The sequence below is a fragment of the Lepidothrix coronata genome, unplaced genomic scaffold (assembly GCF_001604755.1).
Source record: "Lepidothrix coronata isolate B3197 unplaced genomic scaffold, Lepidothrix_coronata-1.0 Scaffold154, whole genome shotgun sequence".
Taxonomy (NCBI): Eukaryota; Metazoa; Chordata; class Aves; order Passeriformes; family Pipridae; genus Lepidothrix; species Lepidothrix coronata.
In genome coordinates, this window is record NW_016690334.1 from 1,391,275 (window position 1) to 1,405,904 (window position 14,630).

General features: G+C 42.5%; 1 protein-coding gene across 7 annotated transcripts in view; it reads left to right on the forward strand.

The window, feature by feature from the left end:
• Positions 1-14,630, forward strand: part of CUX1 (cut like homeobox 1) — a 272,065-nt gene that overhangs the window by 134,418 nt on the left and 123,017 nt on the right. For all 7 annotated transcript variants that reach the window (XM_017828880.1, XM_017828881.1, XM_017828884.1 and 4 more), the window contains exons 5-8: positions 497-634; positions 3,999-4,122; positions 6,060-6,136; positions 6,864-6,930. In XM_017828880.1, coding sequence (XP_017684369.1) covers positions 497-634; positions 3,999-4,122; positions 6,060-6,136; positions 6,864-6,930 — 406 coding nt within the window. The remainder of the gene's footprint in view (positions 1-496; positions 635-3,998; positions 4,123-6,059; positions 6,137-6,863; positions 6,931-14,630) is intronic.

Below are 14,630 nucleotides of genomic sequence, written 5' to 3' on the forward strand. Positions count from 1 at the left end.
AGCCTGGCCTTGGACACTTCCAGGGATGGGGCAGCCACAGCTTCTCTGGGCAACCTGTGCCAGGGCCTCCCCACCCTCACAGGGAAGAATTTCTTCCCAATATCCCATCTAACCCTGTCCTCTGGCAGTGGGAAGCCATTCCCCCTTGTCCTGTCCCTCCATGCCTTTGTCCCAAGTCCCTCTCCAGCTCTCTTGGAGCCCCTTTAGGCACTGGAAAGGGCTCCAAGGTCTCCCCAGAGCCTTTTCCCCAGGCTGAACACCCCCAGCTCTCACAGCCTGGCTCCACATTTAAGGGGTAACACAGATACAATGAAATATTTCTGGTTTTTGAAGTTTGCAGGATATGAGGAATGTACAGGACTGATAACTCTAAGTAGGGCCTTACTGGCACTAAAATGTATATTAATAGATAAAAAAGGACTCTTGAGCTCTGAACTGCTTGAATCAGAGAAGTGTTCCTGTTATCTTATGTTTCATTTCACTGTTCCTCTTTCAGATCCGGTTCCAGCCTTGGATTTGGGACAGCAGCTTCAGCTGAAGGTTCAACGTATGCACGATATTGAAACAGAGAACCAGAAACTTAGGGAAACTCTAGAGGAGTACAATAAAGAATTCGCCGAGGTGAAAAATCAGGGTACGTTGCAAACATATTCTTTTATCAGCTCTTATCACCGAAACTTGAAGGCAGGGATTAAATTCGGTTTTATTTCGTGCAGGGAGAGTTGACAGCAGCACTGAAATTCAGTGTAGAAAGTACAGTGGTCTGTTACAGCCATTTCTGTATTTATGACTTTGGGTAGACTCTTTGGATTTGTTTAAAGTTTCATTTCCTGTAACACCAAGGCAGAGGATGGAGTTGTTATTCTGCATATTGTGTTGTAGCCTTCAGCCCTGAAAATTACACCTGACTGACGTTATATGTGACATTTTATGAGAGGCGGTGCTGACATCAAGCTGAACGTGGGTGTGGGTGCTTGTAGGACATGCATCTTGCACAGACAGGCACCAAAAAAATCAGTATTTTATCCACACGTACAAATCTGTACAAAATGGAACTTTTTCTGTGCTCTGTTTTCCCTTATCTAAATGTATTACTGGAGTACATTCAGCATACTTACTTTATATTTACTCTAGAGACTATCCACAGAGCAGTGTAAATACAAGCTATTACTGTTTAATTATTTAAGTTTTAATGAGACCAGAGTACATGAAAATACATGAAAATCTCAATGAGATTTAAAGCCTGTTGGCTTTAAGGCTGTTCAAGTTTTCTTGTGATTCAGAATAAAGTTTCCTGCACTAGGAAACAAAATTTCACTCAGTTGAACACCTCATTACCTATCCATGGGACTTTTCATTTCCATGTTTAATGCCCAGTTCTGAGTGGTGGAAAGGTAAATTGTCTTGGCATTTGGGAAAAGGAGAATTTATTTTTTGTATTATGGAACTGTTGCACCCAAGTAACATTTGAAAGCTGCGTTAGCAACTCAGCTGATTTTGTTACATCTCATTTTCAGCAGAAGGAACATATATGCAGTTATATATTTTGAAATATATTTTAACATAGAGGGTGTGACCTCTGCAGAGGACAGGTATCAGCATGCCAGGATTTGGGCTGGACTGGAAGAGATGTCATGTGGGAGCTGTAGTACTTTAAGCCTGTATACTCTAAAAAAGTATTTTTTGCTGTAAATGTACAATAATTGCAGTTCCCTGTGCAGAGTTTTCCTGAGACTCTGCATCCTGTTCGTCCAAGCTGGACATAGGGGTTCATCCCAGAAAGTGGAAAAGCTCTTGAATTCCAGAGTTTTTTGCTGCAACCGCTCACAAACTGGCATTTTTAATTTTCCCTGCTGTGCTCTCACTTCCTTCCCGTTTTCCCACTGTAACCTTTGCCTTGTTTTTCATTCCAGTGCAATAGTTGTACTCTCTGTTTCCAACAGGGATTAATAAGCTATGCAGGGAAAAGCCTGTTGTTAGCTGAGGGTGCTTTGATCAGGTAATCTCTTGGTTTGGAGGGCTGTGTGTGAGCTGTACGGTGCCTGTAAGAACTTCTTCCAAAACTGGCATAAATGGCAGTGGCTGACAAGCTTTAGCTGACCTGAGCAGTGAAGAAGGCACTCAGTGCTTCAAGCAATATAGAGGATTAAACTGTACTTGTCCAACACATCTATTGTTAGATGCTTAAATGTAAAAAAACAAATTTTATTACAAAAGTCACGTTTCTTCCCATATTTGTGCACTTCTTGCGTTCGTTTTTGTAGTTTTGTTCCCTTTTAAAATTAGACATTCCAACATTAGTCAAGATGCAGTTATGTGCATTTCCATGAGATTATTTTGCTCTCTGCTTCTCGACATACCTGGATGTTTTGGCAGATTCATGCCTGAAAACACCTGGAGCAAAGGTGTCTCTGGTGCTGAGCGCACCCACTGTCCGTAGGAACGAGCATCCTGTTGTCTCTGTGAAGGAGCATCCTTTGCTTATTCAGGAAAAGATCAGAATTTGTATTACTTCCCGGATCTCAGAGAAGAATTTCCCTTTGCTGAGGGGAAAAAAAAAAAAAAGAAAAAGCAGTGACGTGTCCTTTTCATGGCCTGTTACTCAGTAACGAGCCTCAGCTGATTTCTGCACAGCCAGCAAAATCCTGCTCCTTCTCTTGGAGGCAGCTGGTTTGCTGGCATTTTTACTACTCTCCTCCCCCCCTTTTTTGTGGTCACAGTGGTCCAGGCTGTCTTTGGTAATGCCCAGACAGCAGATCATGTCACCAGCTACCTCCTGTCTGAGTTCTCGACTCATCTCTAAACATCTGGATTTTCAAAGGATTCTGTGTGGGTTAGTGTGATACTACTGAGGTCTTTCCCCCCAGCCCTATAGGCTTTGTTTGTCGTATCAGAGCGTGTCTTCTTATGTTGTTTCTGCACAGTATAAAACTTTTGATGTCCAAAATATTTTATTTTTCCTTCAATCATTGGTAATGGCATCTGTTAATAAGCTGAGGTCTTTAACCCCCCGCCTGCATCCCTGTGTGAGTACACTGAACTGTATTGCTGCTGGGAGTCTTCTGGCAGTCCAGTGCTTTTTCCAAATTCCATTATTGTTACAAAGCACACTCTGGTGAATGTCCTGCTTTTCCTCTTTGGAGCCCTATAAGGATTCAGTCCTTTCCTGTGGGTGGGATCAAAGGCCTTTCACGTAGGAGCGGATCAGGGCACGTAAAGAGATGTTGAACCGTAGCTCTGCAGGTTTATGCATCTTCTCTCCTCCATATCCAGGCATGGGATATCCATGCAAGATAGCTCCTTTATCCAAGAGAAAGAGTTCTGCAAATTCCCTGGAAGGCTACAAGTGCACTCAGAAAATTAAAACAGTTAATGCCTGTGTGTACAGCCCGGTGTGGATGATGAGGCAGTGAGAGCAACTGGGATATGCAGAGCTGCAGAGTGTGTGTTGGGTCTGAGCTGCTGTTAATGCAGCATTTCTCATCAGCTGTGGAGCAGAACGGAGCTGTATCCCAGATATGTGTTCAATTAGTGTGAGATTGCATCTGTGCACGAACCATAGTGGAGCTGCCTCTTTGGGCACGAGCACAGTTAGGTGAATTGAGTGTCCTGTGTGTACATCTGTACTTAAACCTACACCGGGACTTTATTAATCTTCACTCAGCACTGAGCTAATTTTAGACTAGTCAATAAGGTGATATTATATTTTACAATTGATTTTTTTTCTCCTTCTTATTTTTAAAAAAGTCATGTTAGAGGAACCTTCTTCACTCTGCTTTCCAGCAAACTCCATTGATCCTTCTCAACCTAAACACTTAAAGTTCAATTTAACATTTAGGGAGTAAAAGGTCTCCAAAGGGACTCATATCCATTGATTTTGTGTCAGAGTTGAAGAGCTAAAGTTTAAAACACACTGAGCCTACAGGGTAAAGCAAGCCTTGTGTTGTGGAACCACGTGGAGCTGTGTAAACTCATTCTTCCCCGTTGTTTTTCTGTAGAGGTTACAATAAAAGCACTTAAAGAGAAAATCCGAGAATATGAGCAGACCCTGAAGAACCAAGCGGAGAACATAGCCCTTGAAAAGGAACAAAAGTTACAAAATGATTTTGCAGAGAAGGAGAGGTGAGTGTGGGTGTTGTGGAGGAGGAGAGATGTATTTTTGTGTTTAATCTCCCCAGCCAGGACCGACTCTGGGGCGTGCGGAGACAGCTCATATATTGAGTGATTCCGGCGATTTCTGTGTTTGACACGGAATCATTTGATACTCAACTCTGCACAGCGAAACAATCGTGAGAGTGTGGCAGTAAAACAAGGACAGATTGTCTCCTGGCCGTGCTGTGGTGGGGGGTGTGGTGTTCAGGAGGGTGCAGACCTGCTTTTATTTCCTCACTGGCTGTATTGTCCTCTGTGACACCAATCTGTCTCCATTAGCCGACAGGGTAATTCAGCCTGCTGTGTCACAGAACCGTGCTGCAGGCTGCACAACCCTGGGCTGCTGGAGATGAAGCACCCACAGCCTGGGTAAAAGGTGCATCACCCCTGCTCCCTTGGCAATGCCTCAGAGAGGGGATGTGCACCTGAACTATCCCGGGAAGGTTTGCGTGTTCCTGTGCGTGTTCCTACGTGCCAAAATTAAGAGGAGTTTTAATAATTACTCATTTTTTTTAAAGTGTTTTTAATGCATTTCTAATCTCTTGCAAATGAGCAGGGAGTGTTGGAATCTTCACATTAGTGGGCAAACAAATCAGGCAGGACAAGACCGAGGGGCTAAAGAGGGAGTTCTTTCAGGCTGTGTTCCCTGTCTTGAGAATTTACTTCTCCCATGGAGCAATAACACTGAACTATAATATGTTCAACACAGCGTGGAAAACCTTCAGTTTACATGAGCTTTTTAGCTGAGGGTTGGTTGTTTAAATTCAGGTCTGAGTGGGAGGAATCTACCAGTGTGAATGCAAAGCTTTTTGTAAGTCTTCAATACCTGTGGTTGCTTTTTGGTAAGTAGCTTGTAAGCAGTGGCTTTAACAGCTGCAATTTAGATACCCTTAAAAGTAAAATAAAATGGCAGGTCGTAGAATGCAAATAAAACTGTGCAGAAGATGTTTTGAGGTCTCAAAATATATAGTTCAGTTTGAAGGGAACTGACGCGTGGTTCTTGCTATAAATAGTTATTAACCTGGTCAGCAGTGTTGGGGAATAAATTTATGCACTCTATGGAGTGCAGGCAGGATGCTGGTAGTTTCATAAGCCATTTCACAATTCTGAAATCTGCAGAATATCCTAAAAGCGATGTTGTAAAAAGCAGTGACTCCTGGGAGATGTTGGAGCAGCTCCTTTCAGAGATGAGTTTTATAACTCCTGTAGCCTGGCCTTTAGCAAGGAGTGCAGTGCCTCCATGGCCAGATGATTTTAAAATGGGTAGAACTGACACAAACAAGAAAATGTTGCCTGTGGACATAAGAAATGTGAGCATATTAAAGGTTTTCTCATGTTATATAGAAAATATCGGTGTGAGGTTTGTTTTGAAATATGTGTTTTCTTAAAGATTAGCTAATAATATTGCTGCATTTGGCACCCATTACAGCTCTGATGAGACAGCTGCTGCATCCATTCACTCCATCAGTTATGGCAACAAATTCCTTCATTATGACACTAAAATGGAAATGTATCATTCTTCTTGTACTAACTTTGTACAACAGAGGGTGCTTGGTGACAATATTCTCGATGTGTGTGACATTTCCTAAACAAATTATGCTCAAGAAAACCTTCCACTGAAGTTGTCATTTATATAGCAGTCAACTCTTGTATAATGTTCACAGCTTATGTTATGAGGTGGCTACGCTGTTAAAATCTTAATAAGTGGGACCACAAAGTAGGAGCAGGATCACAGCATGACCTGATTTAGGGGTCCCACTGAAGCACCTTGTAGCCTGGGTGGTGTTGGCAGTTGTCTGATTACAGTGGAGATGTTTGTTCGCTCTATCTTCCAACTTTGCAAAGCCCAGAGAAGTTGTTTAAGGTGATTACGAGCTCTGTTCTCACCTCTTGTCTTCCCTTGGCAGAAAATTGCAGGAGACACAGATGTCGACAGCCTCGAAGCTGGAGGAGGCCGAACACAAAGTTCAAGCTTTGCAAACAGGTTTGGCTTCACTTTTCTGACCCATTCCAGTGATCAGGTGGGAGGTGAGAGGAGAGGGATCACTGGGTGTATCAGGACTGTGTGTGAACCAGCTCCTGGAAGTTCAGGGAGATCCAACAGAGCTATGTGAATCAGAGCTTCTTTTGGGCTCACACCCAGTCTGGTGGTAAATCCAGGAGACAAGTCCATGAAGGACCTGCAGCATCAGAGTATCCCTGAAATTACAGCAGGCCATGGAACTTATCATCCATGTGTGTTCTCCTCTGCCTTCACACACTCCTGAACTGAGATAACTGTGTAGTGATCTGTGTGAACCCAGTTTCTACCACTGTGTCTTGCCTGTTGCTATGACTTGCCATAAATTTTCATCCCTGTACACTTAGAGGTTCCAGGTCTGGGCACATTTGGCTCTGTTTACTATGAGAAAACAAGAAGGTTTTTTTCCCTGAACTATTGCAATGAGTATTTCAAATAACTAATCAGTTTAGCCAGTGTAATAAGAAATTAATAATGTCTAGCTTTGTTAAGCAGAAACTGGGAATTTTTTGCAATGTAACAGAAATGCCATAAAAAATTTAAAAAAAAATCAAAATTCTATGTTTTTTCTAAGTCATAAGCCTAAGTAGAAAGATACAGCAAATAATTTTTCATCAGGAGATGTACAGCTTTATTTATGGCTGAATACTGCTGTTTCAGTACTGTAATGCTTCATGTTTATGCCTTTTAGCCTTGGAAAAAACCAGGACAGAACTATTTGATCTGAAAACAAAATACGACGAAGAAACTACTGCAAAGTAAGATTTCCCTGTTTTCTTTCTATGTCTCCCTTCAGGGTATCACTGCTTTTTTTTGTTTGTTTTGCATCTGTCTGTTGGAGACAGACAAGATGGGGGAGGCTCAGGCATCCAAATTTGTTGGAAAACATGGTCATAATTTGGCCTCCTATGGAGAGATTATTAGTTTTCATCTTTTCTTCCACCCAGTAAGACTCTTCCTGGCACACACGCTGCTGCTTTCCTGGTTTCATTCTCAGGTGCTTCATCTGTTTATTTTTTACACTATATATCCCTTGCATTTTGTTTAGAAAAAGGGCTGTTTCAGGAATATTCACTGTGATCTTTCAATCTTGGTGAAAAATAAAATTTCATTTAGCAAAGGATTTGTGTTTCAGTGTTAGGCACCCTGGTTCCTTCTGCTCCTGGGGTAGCAGTCATTGCTCTGTCATGTTCACCCCAAACTGCAGAGAGTAGCATTTTTGGCAGATTTCTCTTGTTTTCAAGTAGGACATGAAGGTAGTCTCAAAAATATATATTCTTGTCTTCCTAATGGCTACTGTTTTCAATTATCCTCTGGTTTTATTAACAATCAGGGCAGGGAACAACAAAAGAGACAGACTGCTGCTGGTTTCCTTTGAACCCTTCATATTTAAGGAAAGTTAATAATGAGAAAGAATTCTCATGATCAGCAGGATTAAGCCCAAAGAGTCATTTCTGTGTCTGGAAGTGGGATGGGAATGAAGAAGCCATTTCAGATGGCTGGGACATGTAAGGGAAGGGTTGGGAGACACAGCACCTCCCTGTGCCCTGCAGAGTCCCACCTTCACCTCACTTCCAACCCTTGCTCCTGCCCTCACCACCCTCCCTGGCACAGGAGAAAGGGGAAGTGGAGGCTGTTGGAAGCTCCTTGTTGGGGCATGAAAATCCATAGGCTGGGTTGGATGGGAGGAGTGACCTGGGCTTGGGTTTATCCATAAAGGGCTTTCTGGTGTGGCTGGTGCCACCCTGGGCAAGACAGGGTTGTAACACCAGTCGAACTGGCACCAAGTCTGAATTTCTTAGCCCGTGGTTCTGTGACTGTCGAGGATCTGATTCCCCACTGAGCTCATGGGGAACTTGGAACTCACCAAATGCAGCCCATGGTAGTTCACAGTCCATCAGCACTTGGAGTTGAAACACCTTTTACACCGTTCAGGATAAAGTAAATTTTGGATTTGCTCTGGAAGTCCAGTTTCCTCTGAGTTCCATGCAAGATGAGTTCCATATGAGGTGATCAGAAGTAGTTTTGTTCCCTCATTGTTTCATCCCTCTCTAAGAGGCACTGACTAATGATGGGTCTGGTGGAGCCATCATTTTTTTCCTGCACATAACTGATTTTGCTGTTATTCTGTCTTGCAGTTGCTTCTGGGGGAACAGGCAGAGGCCAGTGGTTGTAGGCACTGAACCTAATGACCCCTCACCCTTTGTAATGTGTTTATTTGCAGAGTGTTTGCTTCATTTTCAATACTGTTTCCCTAAGTGCTGTAATTTATCTTAAACTGAGAAAAGTCTGTTCTCTAAAATATTTGTTTGCATTTCTAATCTCATTCTTTCAGGGAGATTCACACAGAAATATTCTCATGATTTTGAGTATGATTCTTACCTAATATATATAGAATTACATAAAAATTAGTAACATCTGCAGTAACAAGAAGTTTATTGTGTTCTGTGGCAGAATGATTATGAAGACTGGGTCTGGAATATAGTGGTCATGGAGCTGAATCCTGAAGCAGACATTAAACTTGTGCTTTATCTCCCAGACTAATGTACTGTGAAAACAAACTTGTAGGACCTAATAACAGCAGAAATATTTTATCATTGTTTTGGATATTTATGGCAGGAATAGTTCTTGCATAACAACAATCATCTGTAGCGTTTGTAGCCCGAATTTTGCAATATGGAAGTCTAGAAAAACATGAAAAGGGAACTGAATGTAGACAGTGAAATTGAGTCATGTATTTTAATTATAAAAGCTGGGAGAAATGCTGAAAAAACACCAATAAAAAGGGTGAAAGACAGTTTGATTCTCTTCTAAAAAGAAACCCTCTTTTGATCTAAGTCTGAAAAGCTACTTGTATTGCCAATTTTAATTTTATGTTTTAAAAACATGCGATTTTTATCTTAGGCCAGAATTGTTAGTTTTACAGACACTTATTTGATGCAGATGAATTGGAGTGCCTTCAGGAAAAAAAACCAGATAATTGTCAATTTTTTAAAGCTAACAGTGCTTTTAAGATTTTCACTCTCAGAATAAAGCTGTCTTTCAACTACTTGAAACTTTGCAAATCTTTCACACCAAAAAAACCCAAGAAAGCAGAAGGAATACACAGTGAGAAGCCTCCATTATCAGCACTAAGGAGTCTGGATTTTGTCCCGGCGACTGGTCGTGGTCTTGAAGTCGGGGATCGCTGTGTCAACTTGTTGATCTTTAATGTCCCGTTCAAAGTACGTGCAGAGGGAGGGATGGAGGTGCAGCTGGGCACCTTGGGATGAGATCAGTGGCTGGAATGAAAATCTCCAGTCAAATTGGGTTCTGTCATGTGCCCCATGTCTAAAATTGCCCCGTTGCCTTTTGCAGGGAGCAGGTGGGTCTGTGCCCCCCCCGGCCCCCGCGCCGGGCGCTGAAGGTGTTAATGACAAAAAGAAGTTTATTATGTGCAGTCATTGCAGTCTGTCAGCTGGAGTATCAGAAGCTGCATTTGACAAGATGGCAGCAGCAAAGTTTTCCATGTGTAGGCTTGAAGTAAAATGTAATTAGCCTTTATGTGCAGAACAAGGATCCATTGATGAATACAGCTGGTCTTTGTTTTCTTCTGTCATTGAGTGTGGGAGGTAAAAGTGTTCTTCTTCATGTTTATTAATACAAGATTCCTTAGACAAATGGCAAGCACAGTTTAATATTTGTTGGAACACAGAGGGGCTTGCCAAAACAGTTGTTGTGTAAGAGGATTTCAAGGTTTTCAGATTATAATCATCTCTGGGTTAAATAAATGAATGATTACTCTGCCTTTTTCAATTAAAGAGGCACATCCTCTCTTGAGGCCTGATACTGATTTTGTTTGCTGTCCCACACGTTTCTATCAGCAAACCTGGATTTAACCAGCACTAATGAGTTTGATCTGGAGATTCTATCGGAGCTGGAACTGAAAAGCAAACTCAGACTTGAGTTTCAGGAAAATTAAAGAATGTTGGGTTTGGTTTTTTTCATAGTGCAACAGACTTTTTTTTTTTTTTCTTTCTTTCTTCTCTGCAGAAAAAGAAACATTCTGTATACATTTCCTTAAGTTTTCCAGGGACAAACTGTTCTCCTCAGTAATGTTGCTCTTTCACTTCTGGTTTGCTGCAGAGTCCAAACAAGTGTTTGGGATTCCCAGCTGAGCAGTTAATGCTCCCAGCCGGAATGGTTGAATTCCAGTTTCAGATCAATTCCAGAGCCACCTCTTAGCTCCGACCCCCTCCTCTCCCCCAACCTAAATGAATTCTAATTGGAAAAGGATCTTGGGTTGTAGCACATACAGTAGGCTTGTTACATTACTGTTAACATGTGGGTTGAGGCTCCCTGCCTTTGATGAAAGAAAATATCGAATTTCACTGAAATGCTCTATTTTCACCAGCCAACTTTAAGTAGTCTTGTGAGGATTTTGGGTACTGCCCCCCCTTCTGCAATAAAATGCCTTCATAAACAACACAAACCAGAAGAAGTTTAGGTTAAGGTTGTCAGTCAGAGCAGCTCTGCCACCAGCTTTATTACCTGAGGATTTTCTCAAAGATTCAGACTTTTTGTTCTTTTAAAAGTCGAGTGTGCACAGGAACGTGATGGGATATCCATATTTCATGTTTGCTGAAATAGTCATCTGAAAACAACTACTTTCAATAACTCTTAGAAAAACATTTTGCCTCCAGAGTATGAAGCACAAAACTGTTGTCCTTCCATAGATCAGACTGATTATTATTTTTTTTGGCAGCCCAGCTAAGGATGACACAGGAGGGCATATGGGAACAGAAGGAGATGCCTGTGGTTTTTGACTCTTTGGGGTGAAGGCTCCTCTTCCACATTATCAAACAGACCTGTTCTTCAGGCATCAGTGTAGACTAAAGTTATAAAGATGTAATTTTCTGCATGGAAGGACTGTAGGATTGAGCTTGAAGACAGGCAGAGGACCAGAAGTTGTAGAGAATTCCTGAAGAATTATTTCTGCCCCAAGTTATGTGGTGGAATTGGATTTCAAGTATTCATGTGAAATCTGTTACATTGGGGCAAATCTCAGTGAACTTGGACTTCAGGGGAATCACTGCCTGTATATTGTGAGAATTGAATTATTTACTTTAATTTTTTTTTTTACCAAATCTTTCTTGGTTAAGTGCTGGCTGGTGCCAATACATCACTTCTCAAATGTTTGTAGTTTTCCATTTTGATGGTGCTCAGGGTCAAATTGAATAAAAAATAAAGTCATGCTCCCTCCAGCATCACATAATTACTGTGATAGATGATCTCAAATGCTGCTTCCCCCCATTGAGCATGAAATACTGTAGTTAGGGTGGTTGTGTTGTACATGACATGAAATAGCTTCTATTTGCTGTGCCTTTAAGGTCTTAAAGTTTCCTATTTCCTGTTCTTTTGATGAGTCATTAACTTCTAATGCTCAGCCCTGGAATTATTGCTGTATTTAAAATGATTTCCCTAAAAACAGGAGATGGAGAACTTCATAGGCCATGTCTCTTGGTATTTTCTCTTCTTAAATTTCCTAATCATATTGCTACTAGTGAAGCCTCAGGGGTGGTGGCAATGGGGGGATGAGAAAGCAGGGAAGATGTTACAGAGAACTACTTTTTTAATGAAAAAAATGTGAAGAAAAACTGAATGTTTTGAATCTTACAGAAAGCTCTGTCTTCATTTTACAATTCGAGGTGTTTGTTCAGAGTTTTAACTGTGCCTTATGCAAAACTCAGCAGGCTGAAAGTCACTGTGTAGCATTAATATTTTGCCTAAAAACCTAGAAATTAAAAGGAATGAAAATACTTTGGAGTCTGCTTTTTGTTTTGATCTAAAGCTCTGGTGTGAAGTCGGGCTTGAGAGCCCAAGTGCAAACCAGCATTTTTTGTCACATTTCTGGTTCAGCCTGGAATCACACCAGGAAAGTTGCAAAGCTGTGTGTGGAGAGAATTCAGTGTTCCTGTAAAACACTTGGCTTTGTGAAATCCCAGGTGCTTGCTTGAACCACTGGCATTACCTTTACTTTTGGGCAGGGAAACCGAGGTGTGAGGGGTGTGTATGATGCTCAAAGCCAACAGGTCTGGTCTTGGCTGGAGTCTAGAAATGTGCAGCCACGAGAATGATAACCCACAAACTGACAAAAAGATTATTTATTTTCATTTTTAATTTCCAAGTGTTCGTTTCTGAGAATTCCATGTTTATGGAGCCTTTGGAGTCAGTAGGAGTTTGTGCTGTAGCTGGGCTCTGTTGCCTCTTTTGTTAGACTTGTATTGCTTGCAATTAGTTAATGTAACTTTCTGACAGCACTGAAGTGCCCCAGGTCCTTTCAGGGCTTTTATTTTGTTTGTTTTTTAACCTCCAGTGAGACTGTTCAGTGCCTTTTTCTAGTATAGCCTAAAAGCTGGTGTTATTTAACAACCCAAAGTAGAAAAAAAAAATAGCCTCAGGGTATTCCAGCATATTCTAGTCATCACCCTGTTGTCTCTAACCTTGGGTTGACATGAGATCCTTAGATGGAAGTCTTTAAATAAATGCAAAGTCCTGCATCAGAGGGTCTCAGGCTCCTGTGCCAGCCAAGCTGTGGGTCATCCCAGCCATGGATACCACCACAGATCCTCGCTGGGAATGAAGCTTCATGGAGGGGCTGCAGCATCCTTGGTGCTTTGGTCTGTGTGAAATGACAGAGGGCAGAACTGTCCCTGTCCTGTCTGTCCTCACTTGTCTTGTGGAGCCAAACCTGGTGCAGCTGCCTTAGTCCACAAGTGGAAGAACCACAAGTGTGTTCCTGCCATCCCATCCCCCTTGCCAGCAGGGATTGGTTTTCCCCCCTGAGTCCAACAAAAGGCCAATCCAATTTTTTGAGCCATCTTGCCACAGCAGGTCCTTTTTACCTGTAACAGCTGAACTTTCTGAGGTGCCTGGGAGGGTCAGGTGAGGAAGAAGAGGAGCAAGTTAGAGGGAGGGAACACCCTCTCACGGAGTCACATCTGCCCCCAGCATGGACAAGGTCTTTGGTTTCCATCTCCCAGTCAGCTGAGCTCGGGTTTCACGCAGCTCTTTCATGTATGTCTACAAATTATAACAGTCTCTCTCTTTTTTTTTTTTTTTTTCAATGCAAAGTAGCAAATCAACAGAGTTATTTTGGTCCAGAACCGCTTCCTGGCGAGGTCTTGTCTGTGAAAGCAGGAGGGCACGTGGTTCTGCTGTGCTCCTGCAGCACAGCTACTGCAGGGCTGGGACAGCGGGGGAGGCAGGCGGGATAAATCCTGGAATCATCCCAAACATCTGTTTCCAACCCCTGTGGGGTTGCCCCTTCCCAATCCCTCTCCCTGAGGTGCTGAGTTAAACTGACAGGCACTGCAGCACTTGTGTCTACCTGGCCACGTGTTCAATGGGTGGCTTCCTGCACTGGTGTGGATTTGGAGTTCTCCTTGATGGATCCAGAGATGGATTCCAGCTGCTTTTCCCACTCCCACGCAGGCAAAAAAAAATGAGTCACGTAGAGTGTGTTGTGCTCCCTCATTTAATGGAAAGGAATGGCTGTCCTAAATGAGAATGGAGGTTCAGGGAACTGTGTAAGATCCCAAGCACTAAAACTCTGCATCCTGAAAAACAGCCTCTTTCTTCTGCTTTGGTCTTTTTTCCCTTTGGAAGTGTAGAGATTTGTTTTGAGAGCTGGTGACCTGCTCCCCCAAGTACCACATTGTTTCATACAGTTTTCACAATCACCCAGTGCTGTCATTTGGGGGTCTTTTTTGTTTGCCTGTTCCAAGAGCAGGAAGGTGTGAGCCATCAGCCAGTGGCTGCATCTGGCACAGCCTTTATGGAAGTATCCTATGCTGTTTCCTCATTAGCCAGGTTTTTCAGCATCTCATTGAACCTACACCTAAACGTGTCTGATCCTATCCCTGTCTTAAAAAGTTGCTATGATGCCTCAGCTATAAGTCACCTGACTGCAGAAACAGGGGCTTTATCCTCTCCTCAGTTGCTTTAAAAAGAAGTATTTCTGATTTGTGTTATCGATGCTGTTGATGTTGGGGACTTTGGGATGTTCCCATTATTCAGGGTAGAGGCTACAGAATGAAGTCCTGTGCCTGTATCACTGTGCAGATCATCCCTGTTGCCTTCACAAGGGCTTTAAAACTGCACTTATTTCTTCTGCCCATTCCCATATAAACCTTGGACTTCTGTTTTAGTCCTTCTTGGCACCTATGGCAGAAGCAGAGCTGGCAAGGAAATACCTGTGTTGGCACATACAGGAGTCACCCCAGCACTTCCCCCTCTGCATTTCCCCTGTGCCCCGGTTGTAGGGAGAAGGGGATTTTGTCCTGTAGATTTGGAGCAGTTTTGGCAGTGCTATGGCCTTAAAATGGTGGCATTTCCAGTAAATCAAAGGTTTTTCTGAGAAGCAGCTGCAGCATGAGGCAGGTCAGGGTGTGGATGCCAGGGGAGCTTGTCCTGTCTG